This window comes from Styela clava, chromosome 3 (genome assembly GCF_964204865.1).
Source record: "Styela clava chromosome 3, kaStyClav1.hap1.2, whole genome shotgun sequence".
NCBI classification, from domain to species: Eukaryota; Metazoa; Chordata; class Ascidiacea; order Stolidobranchia; family Styelidae; genus Styela; species Styela clava.
In genome coordinates this window covers 16,284,377-16,300,840 of record NC_135252.1, presented here as the reverse complement: position 1 = coordinate 16,300,840, position 16,464 = coordinate 16,284,377, and the positions used below count along the sequence as shown (strand labels likewise).

General features: G+C 33.1%; 3 protein-coding genes across 4 annotated transcripts; 1 reads left to right on the top strand and 2 right to left on the bottom strand.

Annotated features, from left to right (window-relative positions):
• Positions 1-417: 417 nt before the first annotated feature.
• On the top strand, positions 418-10,048 carry LOC120343399 (acyl-CoA-binding domain-containing protein 5-like). Of its 2 annotated transcripts, XM_039412564.2 has the most exons (12): positions 418-638; positions 1,631-1,824; positions 2,245-2,280; positions 2,799-2,913; positions 3,272-3,472; positions 4,776-4,846; positions 6,622-6,724; positions 7,132-7,159; positions 7,666-7,754; positions 8,137-8,252; positions 8,428-8,529; positions 9,052-10,048. In XM_039412564.2, the coding sequence occupies exons 1-12, from the start codon at positions 533-535 to the stop codon at positions 9,256-9,258; spliced, it is 1,368 nt and encodes a 455-aa protein (XP_039268498.2). In that variant the 5' UTR covers positions 418-532; the 3' UTR covers positions 9,259-10,048. The 2 variants fall into 2 exon arrangements, with proteins under 2 accessions (XP_039268498.2, XP_039268499.2); XM_039412565.2 differs by lacking the exon at positions 2,245-2,280 and having other exon boundaries at positions 422-638.
• Positions 10,035-11,971, bottom strand: LOC120343403 (tubulin delta chain-like). Its single transcript, XM_039412569.2, has 2 exons — positions 11,088-11,971; positions 10,035-10,700 (listed from the first exon to the last, which is right to left on the bottom strand). The coding sequence occupies exons 1-2, from the start codon at positions 11,969-11,971 to the stop codon at positions 10,184-10,186; spliced, it is 1,401 nt and encodes a 466-aa protein (XP_039268503.2). The 3' UTR covers positions 10,035-10,183.
• On the bottom strand, positions 11,971-14,637 carry LOC120343406 (uncharacterized). The gene is made up of 3 exons (XM_039412574.2): positions 14,202-14,637; positions 13,807-13,897; positions 11,971-13,422 (listed from the first exon to the last, which is right to left on the bottom strand). The coding sequence occupies exons 1-3, from the start codon at positions 14,465-14,467 to the stop codon at positions 13,123-13,125; spliced, it is 657 nt and encodes a 218-aa protein (XP_039268508.2). The 5' UTR covers positions 14,468-14,637; the 3' UTR covers positions 11,971-13,122.
• Positions 14,638-16,464: the final 1,827 nt, after the last annotated feature.

The following is a 16,464-nucleotide window of genomic DNA, read 5'->3' as shown; positions in this document are numbered from 1 at the left end:
CCCTCTTTTTGCATCCGCTCAGACACTTTTCTCACTCAGACAGATTTTCAAGCGTGGTTGTAAACATTACCTCGTTTTCGCGTTTTTGAACTCTATTCGTTAGTTTTCAGTTGTGTTTCGGAAACCTAATGAAAATCAGATAATTCAATGATCACTCTGTCTTCCTAGGAGTTTTAATTTAATTGCAGTAATAAAAATTAGTGTAGAAATAGCTGTGATAGACTAGCCTGAAATTCTTTACCGGTACTTTGAAAAAACCGATTGTTGTGTGCAATGAATCATAAAAATGGTTTGAAACACATGCCCCATTTTACAGGCGCCAACTCGCAAAAGCACTCCTAAAATAGCACTGAAAATTTTGCAATGGTAAAGTATAGGAAGAATTTTTCGGGGGTCAAAGGTCGGGGAAAGGTCCATAGCTGTCGGTTTGTTTACTTCTGTTCGCAGTTCTCCGTTGTACGTTCAGGTCAGCGGCGTTGTGCTTTAGTTAGTCACAGTATCGGTGTCTTGGAGACGACCAAATCGAAGTATTATGGCGACCACTGAAGCGCAAGTGATTAATGGTAATGCAATGCCAATAACTGTAGAGGAAAAATTTCAAGCAGCTCTCACTGTGATACAAAGTCTTCCAAAGAATGGTAAGTTCTGGAGCTATTATGGAGTCAAGTTAAACTTATACGGTACGGTACTTCTGAACTTATAATGCTGTAATGTCAGAATATGAGATACCGTATATTTTCAATAAATAGGACTTTATGATGGTAATTTTCATTCATTTATAGAACTTTAAAATGAGCTTATGGGGATGGTCTATATTCAGGTCTGTCCATATGGACCATGTTCAGGTACGATATTGGACTAATGGTACAGTGGTACAGTAATTTAACTTGGTAATGCAGTGGTGTGATCGAAAAGCGGTTCCTGGGTGAAATGGGTACCTCTGATAAGGGACATTCGCAGCTCTGAACCTTGGCAACTAGTCCTAACCAACTACTGAAACAACAATGTTTGAGTCTTTTTACTCGCAATTACAGTTCTGCAGTTAAAGAATTTACCAAATTCAGAAAATGTTTATTTTGACCCTACTGCCCTACTGACCCAGGAATCATTGTGTCTGTGTGTACTGCAGTACTGCATTCAATACATATTCTTCCATGCTTCTATCAACTGAATCTTATAAATTCTGGGATGATTGGACATTTAAATAAGCGATCAGATACAGGTGGTGTGATAATATCACCATCATTCTGAGAAGATTCGTATGTCAGTATGTTATTATTTGAATGAATTTGTATCATATGAATGGGCTTAGACGAGGCATTCGATTTTATTTCAGAGTTGATTTTATTTGAATTAATGTTGGGAACACTCAAGTCTCGAGTTTTTTTTAAAGACTCGAGTCTGTAGAGGCTTTACATATTTATCATAGGGAGAGGAATGCCGATAATCATACGGTTACTCGGTCTCATCAACTAGCCACCACTGATACCTAACTCAATGATTGACTCCACTTGAAACTCCGTGGACATGTGACTTAGGTCATAACTTGAGGTTTAGGAGCTTAAATCCAACACTTATTTGAATTACCAAATATCTACTAAATCTCACTGCTGGGTAATTATTCATTCAGGATCATACAAACCATCACCATCTATGATGCTGAAGTTTTATTCTTACTACAAGCAAGCAACAGAGGGTCCGTGCACAAAGCCTAAACCTTGGGCCTGGGATGTGATTAATAAAGCCAAATGGGATGCATGGACAAAACTGGGTGACATGTCTAAGGCTGAAGCAATGGAACATTACGTAGAAAACCTGAAATTGGTAAAATTACGATTTATTGTATTTATTATTTATTAATATTATTTTACAATCTTTAAGCAGATTGTATCAATATTTTTAATTGGATACTCTGTTCTAATGTGGTAAAGTTATTCAGAGTCTTTTATGGGATATGCTATTATCTCCATATCGCAGCAGTAGAACCAAATTAACTTATGTCACATTTGAAAGTTTTTTGTAAAGAAGATTTTTATAATATTTTGGTTCTAACAGCCATACCTAAAAATAGATGTTGTTAGGTAAAATCGAAGCTAAAACAGATAGCTTTGAAACACAACCAAAAGATGTTCATTTCCGAATGATGTGACCTAAGCTACTTTGACATGGATGAAGCATAAAAACCATAAATCTCTAAGCTTACATGAATTTTCATGTATTTTTCCCTATTTTATCCTTTATTAGGTTATGGCTGAAACTCCTCCTCCTACAGATAGACAAGTAAGATGTAATCTGGAATGGAATCTAATTTTTTGCCCTAATTGTTGATCATTTGCAAATCTTGCAATTTCTCCTATCACAGTAATATGATTGACAAGACTCATAATTTTCATCTCTCTAACATTTATAATTTTAATCTCGCAACGAGTAATAATTATATTAATGAAAATGTGAATGATAACATTCAATAACAATGAATATTTTACACCTTCATATTGGCTTCATTGAGGAACATTGTTTTTGCTTTTCTGCTGGGTCAATATAACAATAGTTTCATTACCGGTAACTGATTAACAATTATACTGGTATACTTCAACTGTCAAAATTACATTAATGATTAGAATGACAAAAAATGTCGAGTCAAATTGCCAACTCTATAATAAATTGTGAATGAATTATTGCTTGAATGTTTAATTTGCAGCAAATGCAAATGAAGAATTTACTCTTTTAATTACACATTTTTCATCACAATATTAACACAGTCAAAATTAAAGGTAACGACACAACGATTTTTTTAGATTGTAGAAGCAATGCCAGCTACGGACAATGTACAAGAATTCATCAAAATTCTTGGAAATTTTTATCAAGTCGTTGATTTGGAGCCACCGAAGCAATATCAGAAGTTTTCTAAAAGTATTGAAGTTGTAAATTATCACTGAAACCTTTTTCTTATGACTTATAGAAATTTAGCTTAATTTTTTTTTATCGTTGACTGCAAGTTAAAGGTAAATTTAATTAAAAATTCCTGGACATAATTAATTATGTCTGCATCACAGGTTAAAATCCTCGGGTTTGAATCCCATGTGTACCACCTCACTCAAGGTTTAATAAGTCGGGTACGCAATAGATCGAACCGGAAATATTTTGTCCCCTCAAATTATAGTAGCCCATTACCTAGCTGTGGATCCTTGTACAGAGCCTTGTTCACATAGAACACTTTATAAATTAACCTATTTGATTTATTTCAACTATTTTATTCTATTAAATTCAGTAACTTCAACTCCAAAAGATGGTCATGATCCTACTCCACCACTACTAAATGGTAATGACATTGCGCATCATCAAAATGGAGGTAACGGACATATTCAACATTTTGAACAAGATTCAGAGGAATCTGACAAAGACGAAGATATGGTTAGAGTACCAAAAATAAATGGAAATGATTCTTCAGAAGATGGAGAAGAGAACGGAGGTAGGCATTTTGACTGTACACAACATTCCTTTACTTAGAAGTGCAGTGTAATGAATATTAAAATTTATATACAAATACCTATTTTTAATGATTTGTCATATTGGCCCAGTGTTATTAGGAGCCTTGTTTCATTGTGTGATTATATTTTATTCAATATTCAAATATTTGTGGCACTTTATAAAGTCATTGCTGTGTGAAATATATGGCTGTAATAAATTCTTAACAATGGCAATAAACATGTTTGGTGTGGTATCACTTTCACATTATATTTATGCAATTCAACTTGAATATGAAAGTGCTAAAATTAAATTAATTCTCAATATTAGTCTACATATTACCATGTCAACAAATACATTAATTAATTGCAGGTTATGAAATGATACTTTTTAAATAAATTGTGTTTTAACTTTGAAAATTTTAAAAGGTGTTGAATTTCATTTGAAATACAGTTATATTTGTTAAATATCAGACTGAAATGATATGATTTTATCTTTTTTATAATTAATTCCGATCTTAACCAAAATGAAAAGGTAATTTTGATATATTTTTTGAAATATGCCAAATTTTATATAGAATTATCATCATGTTAAAATTCTTGGGTTTTTACAGAGAAAACATGGATTTTGATCGGTTGATATTTTTAATGGTGATTTAGGAATGCAACATATAAAAACAATGAAAATATAACAGAATCCCGAGTGTGTTTTCATGTCACCATCATCATGCATTTGCTAACTTAAGTGAAATGGTTCTAGCCTGGGGCAGTGGAGAATGCAGAATATGACACTTCCTTTCAATTTAGAATCCTATCTTGATATTTTTGTTCTTACTTTGTAATGAATAAAAGCTTAATAATGGTAAATGGTCATATTATGCTGTTGGCATAAATTTTCATCTATTGTTAACGATGCTTTGCAATCAGATTAATGCAGGCAGTTTGCTAGATGAATACTGAGTTCCAATTCATGATTGTATAATTTATGAAGCATAATTCAACTTGCATATCAAATTTTATTATTGACTTTTATTATTGCTCTTCTCTGGCTCTGGCTTACACCATATAATTCAGTACTCGATATATTTAAAAAAGAATGCCATTCCATATTTGAGTATCATCTATTTTTATGGAATATGTTCAAAATTGTTCTGATCGTTTTTTATGCAACCATCAATTTGAAGACTTTTCAATCCATTTTGGCTATCCTTGTATACTTTTCATTCTCATTACACCTATGACCTGGTGCATGATTTTATATTGTGCGATACAATGAACTACTGGTAAACATGATCTTTAAATTCACAGAGAGAATTTTACCAAGTGATAGTGAAGATGAATTCTGTGATACAGCTGAAGAAATTGAATCTGGACACCGGGTAAATTCTGTTAAAACATAAATATAAAGTTGATCACTTTTTCCGTTCATTTCACAGTCTTGGGATTTACGGTATATGGTAAATATTCTGAAACAGTAGCCTTGCTTACACCACGTCAATCAAAATATTCAATCCATGACCAATACAAGCATTTACCGTAATTAAAATTAATTTAATTGTGTTCAAGGTAACAAATTATATTATATATATTGTAACTGTAAATGGACTTAGTTAGCATATGCCACAGACAATTGGATGTTATTGATACATCTGCTAAGTAATATCTAGAAATATAAAATCAATCAAGTGCTGAATAAGCAGAGATTATAGGTGATTATTCTACCCCAGTGCTTTCTAGTCATTAGTTAATCTTCTACCATATTTCTTGTACATACATCAGTATTTTTATGGGTTTGCAAAGTTAGGTGAGGAATATATAAAAACATTCTATTGTTTGTTCATGATAAATATTATCTCAGTGTCACACAGTACGCTCATTAAATATTAATGCAGACAGGCACTGAATAGATGCAGTAGCAACCCTTTACACAAAATATCTAGTCATTTATCACCATTTTTCATTCACCGAAGTCTTAAGACATTTGAAATCATTTAAAGAACGTATTTTCACATAAAACCTAACCTTGCACTCAGTTGGCAATACATATCTTTGTCGCTGCCCTAAAAATGAAGCCCTCTGTTCATTTGGCAGGCCGATGGCCTACACAGAGGAGGCCATACAATTGGTGACCTATTCATTCTACTGTCAATTTGTACATATTTTTGATGAGTTTAATGAAACTGTTAGTAATAAATGTCTTTCCAAATTGAAGTCAGTTTATCAATACAATTAATCAATACATGAATGATGTCTCCTATTTCAAAATATCAACTTCCTGAAAAGAGTTCCAGCATAACTAGATGTTATCCAATACAATAAGGTGGATATGCTATAGCCCAGGGGTGGGCACAATTTTTTAGTATAAGAGCCTCATGCTGCAAGTCAGAACTTTAAAAGAGCTGCAAAATTTGTGAATTTATCAATATTATCAAAATACCATGAACGGAAAAGAAATTCACACAAGAGTCTAATAACAATAAATAGATAAACAAGGCAGCTATACTCAAATATAGGCACAATTTGAGCTCATTTAATTTGTGTTTCCTTATAGCTGATTTACGAGAGTAATCTCGTAAGAAGTTTTCATGATTCGTTTCATGGTGCCGTTTGAATTGCTGACTTTATTCTGACTTAGTAGCTTATGACAGATTAAGCACAAAGGTTTATTCTCCTGACTGGTAAATTCGTACGTTCTTCCCATTCTGACTTGACAACTCTGTTTTCATCTTCGTACTTTCGTTTTTTATTTGAGGACATATCGCACAGTAACTTAGAGAGACTAACCGCAATCAAGCTGCAATACCGCCGACGCATCAATAAACATTGACCATTGTGACGAAAGATTTGCTGACTTGACTGACTTAAATTCAAAATTCAACGCTACAGCGATTTTCATACTAAAACATAATTTATCCTAATCATTGACGAAAACTTCTTTACGACTTTTAATAAATTAAAAGAGTTTACATTAACGTTTTTCTCTTAGTTAAAATTTGGATAATAATTTATGTTAGCATGAAGAGCCGCACAAAAAGTCTGGCGAGCCGCGGTGTGCCCACCCCTGCTATAGCCTATATTGTTAATTGCAAATTGATCTTTCAGGAGAATCAGTCTGTTTTTAACCATTATTTAATTAATTCATTTTTGTTTTCAGAATCCATCCACTTCACAATCTATGAGTTACACTCTAGTAAATCCCGAAGATCCAATTGAGTCAGATTCTGTCAGTACAATGGATAGTTCATTGGAGAGAGAACGTAAGTATTGATATTAATGTTGAACTTGTACTTTTTTATGTGTTTTGAAACCGACACAATAATTATTAGAATACGGTATTTAATTTTTCATGCTGTGCTTGGCTAATGCCGAATCTAATTGCAAAGTAAAAGGTATTTATTGTGTGTTGGCTAGATCTAAGCTTGTATTTTAAATATGGTTTCAATTCAATTAACTTGGTAGGCCTAATATTTCAGTTTTGAGATGTTTAACCTGCAAGCTAAGTCACTGGGACGTTATTTTTTTAAGCCAACTTTTACAGAGAGAACTAGTTCATCCCACATTTAAGCATCTACGTATTCTTTGTGAATTCACATCTTTGAGTAGTAAAAGACTTTGTGGGAATATTTATACAATTTATTTATTTTGTAACACTTTATATTTTCAGATTCACATCAATATCATCATACTGATATGTGAGTATAAGTTTTTGTTTATAATAGTAAGATTTTTATGTAAATAATTGGACGTCTTGTGTTGAATTTTATTCAAAATTGTGTAAAATTTGGACACATGATTGTGCCTCTCTTAAATTTGCATTGGTAATTTACATTTTCCAAGATTTATACACCAAACCTAACTATAACTGGAGTAACATGTAAGCCAATGACAATTATCTGAGCATATTAACACAAATCATAGCAGTAGTGATTTTCATGCTAGACTAGACATTACGTTTTTATGGTCTCACCATGTGTCAATATAGAGTTCAATTATAGCAGAGATCTGCAGCAATAATATATGTATGTATATATGGTTGGTGTGTTGCTAAGATGTCTCATTTTTATCGAGTTTGTGCTGTTCTTTTGATTCATTTGTTCAGACTAACTTATACACTTTGACACTAGCATGTTCCTATTCAGTCTTGTCTCTTTTCACCAAGTTTTGTTATTTCAATGCCTATGAATTTTGTACATAACAGGTCTACCAATACAGTGAGGCTTCGAACAAGAGGAGGCGAACATGGGACTCGGGGTTCAGACAAGACATCTTTTACTTCACCACAAAGTGGTGGGTTCTTATTTCTTTTGTTAGTGTCAAATATTGATTTTTTTTTTGTATTATATTGTGTATTTTACTTGTGTAAGGCTTGCCTCAACTGTGTCATTTGTGGAAATAGTCAGATAGGAATAAGATTACTTCGTCTTGCATGTTTCAACTGTTCTCAGACAAAACTATTTTGGAAATTTTCAGCATAATACTCCATGCATTTTTCATAAAGTGTTTTGGTTCAGCATCGCCTACCCAATTTGTTACGCCCTGGGTAAACTCCAGGGATTTGGAGCACAGATCTTTAATCTGTGTCAGGTCCATCGCTTTATCTCCTCAGCCCTTTCACCCGCTTAGCGTAATATAGTTAAACATATTGTCTAATGCTGTTTACTTTTTTTAGGTCTTGGTTCGGGTGGAAGTGGAGAAAGAGGCAGCAGGACTGGCAATAATAGAATAGGACAAAATCCTGGTTCTTCTGGTGGTTCAGGCAATGGCCCACCTTACTCATATTCAGAGGTGAGTTTCATTTGCATATAACTGATTTATTTTGAATATGTCCTCAGGTAAATTTGGAATTTCATACCTGTTATATGTTGCACATTTGGCCAAAATATGTATCTTCATATTACTGTATAATGCTTTTCGTATATTGTAGTCAAATTCGATCATACATTTTTTTGTTCTATTTTAGGTTCAAAATCAAATTGCCACCACTTTGCTTCAGTTACAGCAAGACATGAACAGTGTATTGAATAGATTATCAATTCTTGAAGCTCTCACTGTTGGACAACAGGTACTGTATAAATCAAGTGACATATAGTCAGCTTTTAGTCTATAAGTTCACACAGATGGTTTGTTGATTTTAATCGTTGGTCTACAACACATCGGCCTAAAAATTGTCAGTTGGTTCAATAAATGCAAAAGGTATTTTTGGCAAGTTATGTGAAGATTCAAGATTCATTTCACTCAAATCTCATTGTGTCTTTCGTGAGGAAATGCACCTCGAATAATTTTGCCAGGAATCTAACTCTCAATGGATACTATACCTATTTTACCTACCCTATCCCAGAAAGTACCACCAAACTCAATTTTTTTTTGCATAAGTACTGATTGTATTGTAGTGAGTATTGTATTTTTTGCATAAGTACTGATTGTATTGTACTGAGTGTATTCTGCATATCACTAAGATGGAGATGCTGTCCAACAAAAACATGTAATGTGGACCAAGAAATTGCAGTTGCTTGTCTTTAAGCAAAGATTCACATTCACTTAAATATAAAAACTCCAACTTTGAATAAAATGTTTTCTTTCACAGGCTCGTCGAGGTCGCACTGTTTCTGGTGGTTCCAGTTCATCAACGAGTAGTCACAGACATAGATCAAAAGAAATCTCATCTCCATCCTGGTGGCCTTTCAAAGACATTGGACCAAGGACTTTATGTTTTATCGTTTTGTGGCCTTTTGTTGTAAGATGGATTTTATACTTAATTCGCAAGAAGTCGATTACAAGAATGAGAAAATAGTGTTTGATTGAAAGTAATATTTTTCTTTATATTAATTTATATATGCACATGTGTCAATTTTTCCAATTGATTGGCCATAAATTCTAAATAAATGTAACGTAGTCTGATTCTCTGAGCTAAGCTTTTGAACAAACAAGTGATTAGTAATTCAGTAATGTATAACTAACATGTTTATTAACTTGGGGATAAACGTTTATTTTTGTGTATAATCTTTTTTTTTTATTGGAAAAAATACAATTTTGATTCCGACAAAGTTTTTCAGGATGAATGCTATTTTTTACACAGGTTTAAACTGTTTCATTGTCATTTACTACAACCCAATTTTCCCTAAACCCTTCAAGAGTTTTTGCCATTCATTTTAATTTCCTGAGGTATTGAAGCTTCTGTATTTAATATATCGAAACCATTATTTAAGCTTGGCTACCTCCGGCCTCAATGAATCGCAGAAAAAAAAATAGCTTTGGTTCCCAAATAGATATACTCCCAACATGTTAGAAAAGCACACTGTGGTGCCATCCTAGTCTCCATAAACCTACCTTTTTATACAGAAGTCAGCTTTCAGAAACTTATTGTTGTTATTATTACTGATTTGGTCGTGGAGGGAGGGCCTTTACAATGTGTCCAGGTCTCTCTCTGCCTTTCATGTTGGTTCTATTTTTCAAAATGTTAAGTGTGTATAAAGTCTTAATTCTCATTCTTTTTTTGAAGTATGTTTGTTGTTGAAGTAAGTAAATTTTATTGTGCAATGAGGTGAATCACAATAATACAATTCTCAGGAAAAAAGAAACAATTCTCACTCATTTGGATAAGTTGCAGGTTGAGAACACCTCGATACTTGAAATCCAATAGTCAAATTTTGGGCCAGAAGACTATTTTTATGTTTTTGCCACAGGGCTCCAGTGGTGATATTCAGCAATCTTATTCATTATGCTGCTGCCTTTTCATATTCCTTTACAATATTATGGACAATATCAAATGCATTTTCAAAATCACTATGATATGTCCCATATCTTTCATACCAGTGCAAGTAAGCCTTTGCTTCAAATTTCCGTCTGGCAGAATGCAACAAATTAGCACAGTGCACAGTTCCTAGTGAAGTAATATTAGCACATACAGTCAGAGATTTTGCTGCATCTGTATTTACTTCAGGTTTTTCAGCAACCCACACATCAATGGGGAATGGGTTCCAGGTAACGCAATTGTACGAATTCTTTAGCCTTGATGCAAGATTTGCCACATCGAGGTTGTTTGTATCGCCTCTTTTGCTTTTGGTAGCATTACGACAAACACATACTGCTGCTAATGTAGAATCGTCTATTCCATATTGTGATTTCGTTTGTAAGAATTTTGTTCTTGCTCCCTGGCAAAGCTTTTTAGATAATTCTGGCCATGATGAAGACTTTGTGGATGGTCGACTCGCATTCTGTTTTTCCTGTACAGTCCTGAATAACAAGTAAATATATTACACAGTAGTAATATTGAGTCAGTAATGGCAAAAATAAAGACGACTTTCTCTTTGTATTTAAAGCAGGTCGAGCACCCCACATCCAAATGCTATCACTTATGATTCACAATTTTATCTTATCTTAGTATCTTTTGCCACGACCACGACCTTTAAATGGATCACACAAATGTTCTGGTTCTGGTGGGTAATAGCATCTTGTTGTTTTCACAATTTGTCAAAGTCTGACTTGTCAGTAGTTATTCAATGGTTGAAAAGATTTGAATGCCATTATTGTTTTTTGCGTCAATCATATTCACTGTGATAACACACACATAAGGAGATCACTTGTTAATCTGGATTACTCCATTAAAAAAGTTTATTTTACCTGCAGTTTAAGAGCTTCATAGGATGCATTGGTGATACAGATCTAATCAATTCCCAAGGTTCTATGCCGACAGTGACACCATTTGGTGGAGTGAGACTAGATACAGGCCTTAGCAAATTAGATATGCAATCAGCAATATAAGAGTTCATTTGTGTGAGGGAGACAGCGCTGGTTGCAGAAGTTGATGATCTACTGATTGAGTCCAAGACTTCATCATTCTCAAACATTATAATACCATCACAGTCTTGTTGCAACCCTGCCAAACACAGTAATTCATTATATGGTTGGGTTGGACATTCCCCAGAGGAATGTGGTGCGACAGTCACACTGAGTTGATATGCAACTGGGTATCGATCTCTCAACTCTGCGCAAATTCTTGCACCAAATCCGGAACCAGTCCCACCAGCCAAACTGTGAAATATGACAAATCCTGAGAAACAGTCACAGGCTTCAACTTCACGGCGTATAGCTTCCATGGTAGTTTTCAATATGCTGTTTTCACTTCCGTAATCAAATTCATGGGTGTAGGAATAAGTATTCGTTGACCATGGGTTCATGACTTTTTCTTCTGGCATTCTATTGTAACCTAAAGACCAATTCGATCCACATCCTTTTGCACAACTTATGACATTCGCGTAGCCAAACTTGAAAGACGTGGCCTTCTTCCCTGTCTTGAAGCTTTTGAGTAATCTTTGCAAAACCTTTTTCTCACTGTCCACAAATACAGCACGCATGTGCCCCTCTTTATCACGGCCTGCACCTCCAGGTGTGCAAAATGCGCGTTTAACATTGAAATCTTTTTCTGCAACAACAGAGGTCTTCCGCCAAAATTCTTGGCCTATCTGATTTCCACATTGTCCAATATGAACAAATACGCTAGACATTATTTGAGAGGAGTCTATTCAAAAAACAAAATCACAAGTACTTTAATAAAGGCATGAAAAAAAATTGTGAAACATGAATGGTTTAAAATATAATTGACATATACAAAAAACAACATCAATAATGAAGGTGTATTGCAAATGATATAAAAGGAAACAAAATGACTTTTAAAAAAAACGTGCCAGGAACAAATTAGTTCTTATTTGAACCCGTTTTGTAATTGATAACAACAAAGACAACCTACAAAATAGCTTCTGTGAGTACATTTCATGAATGATTTGCATTTTCTCGGACGCAACATTAAAAAGAGGTAGATAAGTTAAAAACACCACTAATATTTGTATAAATACTGGGCACTGATGTTAAGGAGGTACATCAAGTTAGGCACATTACTGATAAGTCTTGAATAAACTTTAAAAAACATTTTATTCAGTATCTACCGAGTAGTACATCAGTTAAAATCAAGTAGCAACAATACATCATCAACCCGATGATATTTTAGTTAAATCTAAAACTATATAAAAACAATCATTACAGGGCAGTGTCTGCAAGCTTTTTATAATTCAATGAAAACAGTCACTCTTCCAAATTTTGTATTTGAATTATTCTTAATTCATTTCTATTGACATTTACTTCTTAGGTATCATTAAAATATCATGTTCAACAAGATAGAGAAAATTGCTTCACGAAAATCCTCAATTTCCAAATAGATTAGGAATTTATTTTGACTGTGTTTTTCGTGCTATGGCCATGTCTAATTTTTTAATATTTTATTTGGAAGAGATGGCAACTCAAAACTACCGGTAAGTCTATTAATTTTAACACAATCAATTACTTGGATTCACTACATGGTTAATAGTTTAAAAAACATTGCTATTCTCGCTTATATTGCGGATACTTGTCCCAAAAATAAGATACTGATGACTCTGTCATTTTCTTAATTTAAAAACATAGCTTAAAACTATAAAAACATAGTTTCCAATGTCAATGAATATGATTTCGATGCAACTGACATTAAAAATCCAAACGGTCAACTTATTAGCTCTAGTACAAAGGATATCATATAAAATCTTGATTAATAATAAAAACCCTGAACTTGGAAGATAATGGCATGCTGTTAAAAACGATACATAATTGCAATAATAAGTCAATATCAGTGGCAGGTTTTACCAACTCGTTCCAAATGTTCAATAACTTTTTTGGGGGGAACAATATCATCACTTAGTCCAAATTTCTTCTTATGAATTTTAGTTTTTGGCTGAATCTCATCATCATCAATAACGGCTGGTGATACTTCTTCATATGATCGCTTTTGAGGAGAGTTTTTGGGGATTTCAGAAATGTTGTTTGTGGGAGGTTTTTCAACTGCTTCAGTTTTGCGTAATTCACTGTCATGATACATTTTACATTTCTTTCCAAGTCTACAACGACCTCTTCTATACATCCAACAGACCTGAAATTTGAAATAATATTTTGTATGACAAATTAGAATTCCTATAACAGAAACTTTGATATCTTATAATTATAGGAGACATCAGCATGAAATACTGCCATAAAATCGAATACCCAATATTTCTTTACCGCGATTTTCTTCGGTCAATGTATTTATTGGCTCGAAAAAATTATTATTTTATATTTTAAAAATAGTTTAAACGTTCATTACATCATGAATAAAGCTAAATCAATGTCAGTTAGGTTTCAAATATCACGGAAAAATATCATGATGCATCATAGTCAATGATTTCTATGAAATGGTACAGCAGAATTCAAAAACCATCATAATAGGCTATTTTTTCTCACTACAATTCAATTTTTATCTCAGTTAAATCTGGCTTACCTTTTTGCCATTGACCTTGCCATTAGTTGATTTCGAGTTTGTTACCATTTTTACATGTTGCTCTAAAATTTTGTTTTTATCGTCTTGTTCTCTAAAGATCAATGAAACAATAATTAAACTGGTAAATGAGTATATTTTTGATAACATAAATACAGAAATATGTACCAGAAACTATGTAATGGATAAGAGAGTTGAACTGCTCTATCCAGCTATTAGTGAGAGCTCGTAGTTCAGTAGTCTAGTTATAACTGAAGTATTACATTGGGCAAAAAATTCTTAGCATCCATATCTGTAATGAATGTCCAGATATCTGAATGTCATCACAGCATCAACCATCAACCCATACATCCTTGAAAACCTCCAGACTAAGGTACATTGAAATAGAATAAAAATACCTTTTGTATTCTGTAGCAAGAGCTGATGATTCAGAAGATACCCTTCGCTTCATGACAGATTTTGCTGATGGAAGTTCAATACAATTAGTATTGGTTTCATTTGCTCTTTTTTCTGTTTCCTGCTCTTGTATATGGGGCAACAGCACAGGTGGTTCAGTTTTTTCATTGTTTAGTTTGCTTAATAACTCAACATCAGTTGATTTCTTTTTGTTTTGATCAACGTCTGAACCTGAACTTGAAGAGTCATAATCTGCAACCAGGTTCATTTTTTAAATTTACACCTGTGCTCTGGCACGCTCAATAAGCCTAATACTGTAATAGTAAATCGATTTTCTAAGATTCAGACTAATCCAGTATCGGTACCGGAATCAACAGTTTAAACTTTTAGAACTCAAGAGAGTGATCAATAAAAATTACGGTAAAAATAAATTTCTCTAGTCAGCGTGAGGACCTTTATTTTCATCTTTTAAATGCTGTTATTTGATATTACTGCTATATTTTGTATTTTAACGTTTGGGACACTGAGGGCGCTACGGCACCGTCAATCTTTCTTTTGTTATCCCGTTAGCAGCGGTTCCCAACGGGTGCGCGTGGCGCATTAGTGGGTAGTAGTCAACGACTAACATACCGGGTAGTAGTATATATTTACGAATAAACATAACTAAAATATGATTAAATGTTTTACATATTGTATTTGTTATAAATGTTTCATTGTTCTTATTTTAAATGCTGTGTATATGAATATTACCACATTTTTCAAGCCCATAATCCGCTGATATGAAGTATATATACATTTTTTATTTTATTTTTTGTTTATATATATTATTATTTACCATTATCTATTAGCAAATCTTTGTAATGTTCTCTGATAAATCTGATCTATGATTCCCTTGTACATACAGTGTATATGTACTGTATATATTCATTTGCCAATATTACTCCTTTTATTTATGTCTTATGAAAAAGGAAGCACTATCTTGTCAAATTTCACATATGTACTGCAATTGTTCTGCCACAGAAAGAATTTAGATCATTATTGTTCCTATCTATTCTATCTTGTATACTATTTTGACATTTAGTCGAAACCAAATTTGTAATTAAATCATTTTCATCATATGTTAGTGTGGAACTAACAGGACTAAATAATGCTGCATCGTATTTAACAAAACAAATATTTTGAGGATTGAGTGTTCGACTTTTACCATATTCAAACTGGCATACATTTAGCCAGACATGACATTTGAATGATAAATCCCTCAACTCAATTATTTGGATTGAGTTTGGTTATTGGACCATTTGCTATTCTGTTGTAGCCATAGTAATCAACTTGAATTTCCCCTTGTGTTTTGTTTTCATATAATATCTTTTATTACTGTTACTGACTTAATTATGTTAGTAATCCTACCAAGATGCAAATAATTTGTCATGCTGGTGATACATTTTTACCACATTTTTCGAGCCCATCATTCACTGATGTAGAGTTTATATATGTATATATTTTTTTTTTCTCTTTTCTTATATCGAATGTTTGTAAATAATATTATTTCCCATCATCTAATTATAAAGCATATAGAACTTTTATTGTGTAAATGAGTTCTCAAAAAAAAACATGCCCTCCCCCAATAGTTTTCTGAGATTACATCGAATTTTTTGACAGACCAACTTTTCTAATAGTCATCTTCAATGCGAACCTTAATCACTTCAGCAAATATGGTGGAAGTTACCTCGACGACCTCATGGTCGTATCACTGCCTCCCGTCAATACCAAAGCAATTTTATTTGTGTTATGTATTTTTTTCGTATTGATGACTGTTTGTTTTAAATTGACAAAATAATGAATCTCTCTCTCTCTCTATTCTTTTTTTTAGCATTTCAAAGAAAAATCAAGCAGAGATGAGGAAGAAGAGTTTATCTTAGGCATATATGTTTACAAACTTCAAAAAGCATTAAGTACACATTAACGATCACAAAATTGAGTTTTATTTAAAAGCAGCATTTTTTTCGTGTAATTGCACCGTGACCGCACATGTGGTAACTAAATAAATTCTTTAATTCTGTATGGAAATGAACATACTGAACGCATTACAGCTTGGACCCACTAATAGTCTTTTTTCAGTTAATGTGGCTGTGTATTTGAAACAAAGGCAATATTATTTATAAGAACGAGACTTTCGGTACTAACGGATGTCTAGAAAAAACTAATAAACATTATTTATTAAATTTACTTCAATATCTAATTCACTTTCCTCTGAATTGCTCCCGA